The following is a 5,000-nucleotide window of genomic DNA, read 5'->3' on the forward strand; positions in this document are numbered from 1 at the left end:
AATTTAAATTTAGTAGTATATGTGTATATCAATGTAAAAATTTAATCTTCTTTTCAGCCCTGTCAATCAGCTTCTCTGGTTTCAAACAAACTCAACTCATCAGGCAGCAACCCACTACCTTCTGTGATGCTGCTGCTTTACCTCTTTCAGGACATACTACTGAGGAATTACCAGAAGAGTCAAGTGAAACTTGGATGGCTAAGTGGCAGATACAGCAACATATGTTCTCCTATTAGCCTACCAGAAACAATCATGTGCCCAATGGATGCAGAAACGTGGGGGGAAATTCTAGAAGCAGAACTGAAAAGACCAAATCACAAACAGATTTCATAACTGTGAGAATTTAAACCTAAAATGACTCTTAGGTTGCAAAAGGTATCTCTTTACCCATTCTTTTTTTGTTGTTGTTATGTGCCTTTTAAAATATTTAACATTTAAAAATAGAAAATATTGTAAAAGTAAAGCTTTGTTTTTACTTGGCACTTTAGTAAAAAATATTTTTCTGGTTTTAATGTAACGTGACAAATCATGAAATGTTTTTTATATAAGAAATGATGTACCAGTAGAGTAATTCCAAAATGTATTGTTTCATGTATTTGTGTCAGTATATTGTGGTACTTGAATGATAAGAGAGTTTGGCATTTTCTGATTAATAATAATTCAAAAATTCAGGATACTATTTGAAGAAGCTGTCTTAGAGATCATTGAATAGTAGTCATAACTAGGCTCATGGGAAGATAACCCAAGTTAAATTAACAGCAATATGTTTAAATGTATAGTAAATTTATATTTCAATAACTTTAAGTTTTCCATTTCAGTGAAATCAGATTGAACTGATAAACATTGAAACCATTATAAAATGTGCTAGGTTTGTGGTTTAGTTTCAAATTAATCTGACCATGGGGCTAAAACTTGTTCTGAGACTGAAAAGTTATGGAAAATATTCAGAATGCTTAACTACCATCAGAACTGCCATTCTATTTTTCTTAGCAAAGCTCTCTTTCTGCCCATCTTGTAGCACCATTTAGTGTTTTACTCATAGATAACTAAGACAAAGGACAGCTCCTTTTTGTTTTCTCCACATGTAAAAGAAAAATATTGTTTCAGAGAACCCTAAATACCTGACTTTGTTAAAGTTTATAGCTTTCCAGTAACTTTTAATTTAATGTTTGTTCTCTTTTTCTTAAAAGTAGGTGCCATGGTATACACTCTACCAGATTGTTCATTCTGAATCTGTGGCCAGCACCATAGTAGAAGGTGTCTGTCTACAAAAGATTTTAGTTAGGATGGGGTTTTTTTCTTACACTGTGCTCTATAGCATGAAAAATAAGGATCCAGTAAACCAATGTTTAACAAATAGGCAAATATCAGAAAGATGCCCCATTCTCTACAAATTCTCTTTGTTGAATCAAGCAGGGGATGAGTGCTTGTCTCTTATGGTCTTCTTAGAGTTGGAAGGGGCCTTAAAGATCAGGCAGTCCAATCTCTAAGACTATTTGGCAACCTCCTCTTTAGGAATGTGTTTCCTATTACCCCCTCCCCCATTCATTCTTTTCTTGGCAACCTCTTTTGTAAAACTTATCATCTTAATCTGGACACCATCCCTAACTTCTACCATTCTGGATTAAGTGGCCCTCTGAAGGTTCCCCATAGTTCTTTGTGCATGCCATTCTCAAGGCTGCCACACTACATTAAATTTGTCTATTTATCTGTCTGTCTCCCTCTTTAAACTGTGAGCTTTTTGATGGCAGGGACCATTTATTTATTTTTGTGTTCCCAAAGCCTGGAACATAGTAGGTATTCCATAAAAAATATTAAATTATTTGTGTGTTATTTATTTTAATTCTACCCAGAATATATAATAAAAACAACTTACTATATTGTTAGTAGACAAGTATTGAAATGCAGTGTAAAACTCATAAGATATATGGTATGCTTGATATTAATGCTAATATATGAATAATTGTTTTGGTATGCTCTAAAGTTGTAAGAGAAAAATCAGAAAGTAGAAATATTCTGTTTTTGTTTTTTTTAATAAACACTTGAAAATACACTTCACCCAAATGTATCACTTACTACTTTTAATTATTGGGTCACCCCTATCAATTTTAAGTTTTTGTTTTTGTAGTATTATTGCATTTCCGTAATTCTTGGTGTGATAAGTCATGAGCTATGATCTCAGTCTACACTGAAAGGGAAGTTTTGGACCTCAAAGATAAATTTTATGGGATGGGCCTAGAATGAAGTGTACATTTATCAGACCGAGCCATTAGCATTTGAAAACATGAGTGGGTGGAGTAATGTGGGAGGAGTGCTCTTAATCCTTATATAGAAAAAATAACATGTTAAATATACACAGTTTGTAAAAGAGACAAGATTATTGGAATTTCCAATGTTTTTAAGTATTTAATCAGTTCAATATCTACTTTTTTTAAAATTTAGAAACCTTTTTTTAATTGCTTCTAGCTTATAACCCAATCTTAGACCAGGACATAATTATCAATAAAATCTATATGAATATAAACTTTAAGCCTTAGAATAGTCACATATATACAAGCCTAATTAGAAAAATATAACCCCTAACCACTTTATCTTTGTTTTGACTTTATATATCTTCTCTCCAAAACTTCAAATGCATAATAATATTAACAAAAATAAGAATAATAAGATGGAGGATTATGCCTTTTTATTTAGAGTACAGTTGAAAGACCAAAGGTCAAATGGATAGAAGTAGGTCAACAATAGACAAAGTTGAATTATAATAGTTAATATTTATTGAGTGTCTACTCCACAACAAGCATTAGCTTATGTGGAGGTGCTATTACTGTATCTCCGCTTATGATTGAGGAAACAAGTTAGCAAACAATCTATTTAATTCATTACCATTCCCCAGTAACCTATAAGAGTATGTAACAGTAGGTGCTAAATAAATTTGTATTGAATGAATTAAAAACTTATCTGAGAATGAGTAACTCAAATGGAAGAGCCAAGAATGTTCCTCCAACTTTTTATTTTGAAAAACTTCAAACCTGCAGAAAAGTAAAATTATATGACAAAAACTTTTATGTATACCTTTTACCTAGATATACCAGTTATTAACATTTCCACATTGGTTTTATTAATTTTGCTGAAGTGTTTGAAAATAAGATGAAGATGTGATGATACTTTATCCCTAAATATTTCAGCATCTTCTAAGAATAAGTGTACTCTACTGCATATAATATCATTATCACATCAAAAATTTTATATTAATTCAATAATATCTCATTTACAATCCATACCTAAATTTCCCCAATGGCCCCCCAAAATAGATTTTATAGATTTTTTTTCCAATTCAGGATCCAAACAAGGTTTACATGTGCATATTGTTTTTTCTCTTTAATTTCTTTTTTTAAAAAAATATATATTATTGATTTTTTACAGAGAGGAAGGGAAAAGGATAGAGAGCTAGAAACATCGATGAGAGAAACATCAATCAGCTGCCTCCCACACACCCCCCACCGGGGATGCACCCGCAAGCAAGGTACATGCCCCTGACTGGAATCGAACCTGGGACCCTTGAATCCGCAGACAGATGCTCTATCCACTGAGCCAAATCGGTCAGGGCTTGTCTCTTTAATCTCTTAACCAGAAGTATCCCCCTGCCTTTGATTTTGTTTTTTAGGATACTGACTTTTTAAAAAGAATTCAGGCTGGTTATCTTATAGAATTTTCTATAATTGATTTGACTGGTTGTCTCTTCATGGTTTGACTCAGGTATAACATATTTAGCAACTATACCACCTAGGTGATGTAATGTACTTCTTATTGCATCACATTAAGAATTAGCACATAATGTCTGATCCATGTTAGAAGGTAAGTCTGATCATTTGATTGAGATAGTAACACCAAATCTCTCCATTGAGAAGAAATGAAAGGGGAGCCCACTATATGGGAATAGTTAGCACTGTTGGCAATGCAACATCAGATAAAGGTTTAATATCCAAAATATATAAGGAACTCATACAACTTAACAAAAGGAAAGATAAACAATCCAATTAAAAATGGACAAAGGATCTGAATAGACACTTCTCCAAAGCAGACATACAGATGGCCAAGAGACATATGAAAAAATGCTCAAAGTCACTGATCATCAGAGAGATGCAAATTAAAACGATATCACCTCACACCTGTGAACCCTAGTACACTGCTGTTGGGAAAAGAGAACCCTAGTACACTGCTGTTGGGAATACAGACTGGTGCGGCCATTATGGAAAACACTATTGGGGTTTCCTCAAAAAATTAAATATGGAAACAACATATGACCCAGTGATACCACTTCTAGGAATATATCCTAAGAAATCCAAAACACCAATCAGAAATAATGTATGCACCCCTATGTTCATATGTGGTGAAGGCCTGGAGCAGGAGATGGAGATGGGTTAAAAGAGATCAAGTGGGGGAGTGGGGAAGGGGACATATGTAATACTTTCAACAATAAAGATTTTATTTTTTTACAATAAAGATTAAAAAATAAAAAACTGACACCACAAGTAGAAGGGGCACCATGGCACTTCCAGAATGGAGCATATTAGGAACCAGACCCAGCGCACAATTCACACGTGAGTTTGCCCGCATCCACTGAGACGTGTACTTCTGCAATGGCACCGGTCAGACTTGCAACCAGGAGACCGGCTTCCTGGCCTCTCTCTCCCTATATAAAACTTTCCCTAAATAAAACTTGCTTTGGATCTCACTCTACTCGTTCTTAAATTCTTTCCTGCGCTAGTCAAGAGCCAGGCAGGGCCAGCCCCCAGGATGGAACCCATTTGGTGACGCTTCTATGAAGGTTTAATATATTTATCATTGAACTTCCAGAAGGAATGGGGAGAGAGAGAGGTCACCCTCAAGTTTCCCTCAGTTCAGTGGGACTTGAGGGAGATCTGACAAAGTTCCAATGCCCCATAAGAGAGCTAGAGAAGCAGCTGAGAAATAAGGTCACAGGACCCCAAAGCAGAAGC

At 34.6% G+C, this 5,000-nt stretch overlaps 1 protein-coding gene across 1 annotated transcript in view; it reads left to right on the top strand.

Annotated features, from left to right (window-relative positions):
• FBXO48 (F-box protein 48) overlaps window positions 1-2,043 on the top strand; it is a 4,971-nt gene extending 2,928 nt beyond the window's left edge. Inside the window, 1 exon segment of the mRNA XM_023757456.1 lies at window positions 151-2,043. Coding sequence (XP_023613224.1) covers window positions 151-333 — 183 coding nt within the window. The 3' untranslated portion in view covers window positions 334-2,043.
• The last annotated feature ends 2,957 nt before the right edge of the window (window positions 2,044-5,000 follow it).

Source organism: Myotis lucifugus, unplaced genomic scaffold, assembly GCF_000147115.1.
Source record: "Myotis lucifugus unplaced genomic scaffold, Myoluc2.0 scaffold_108, whole genome shotgun sequence".
NCBI lineage: Eukaryota > Metazoa > Chordata > Mammalia > Chiroptera > Vespertilionidae > Myotis > Myotis lucifugus.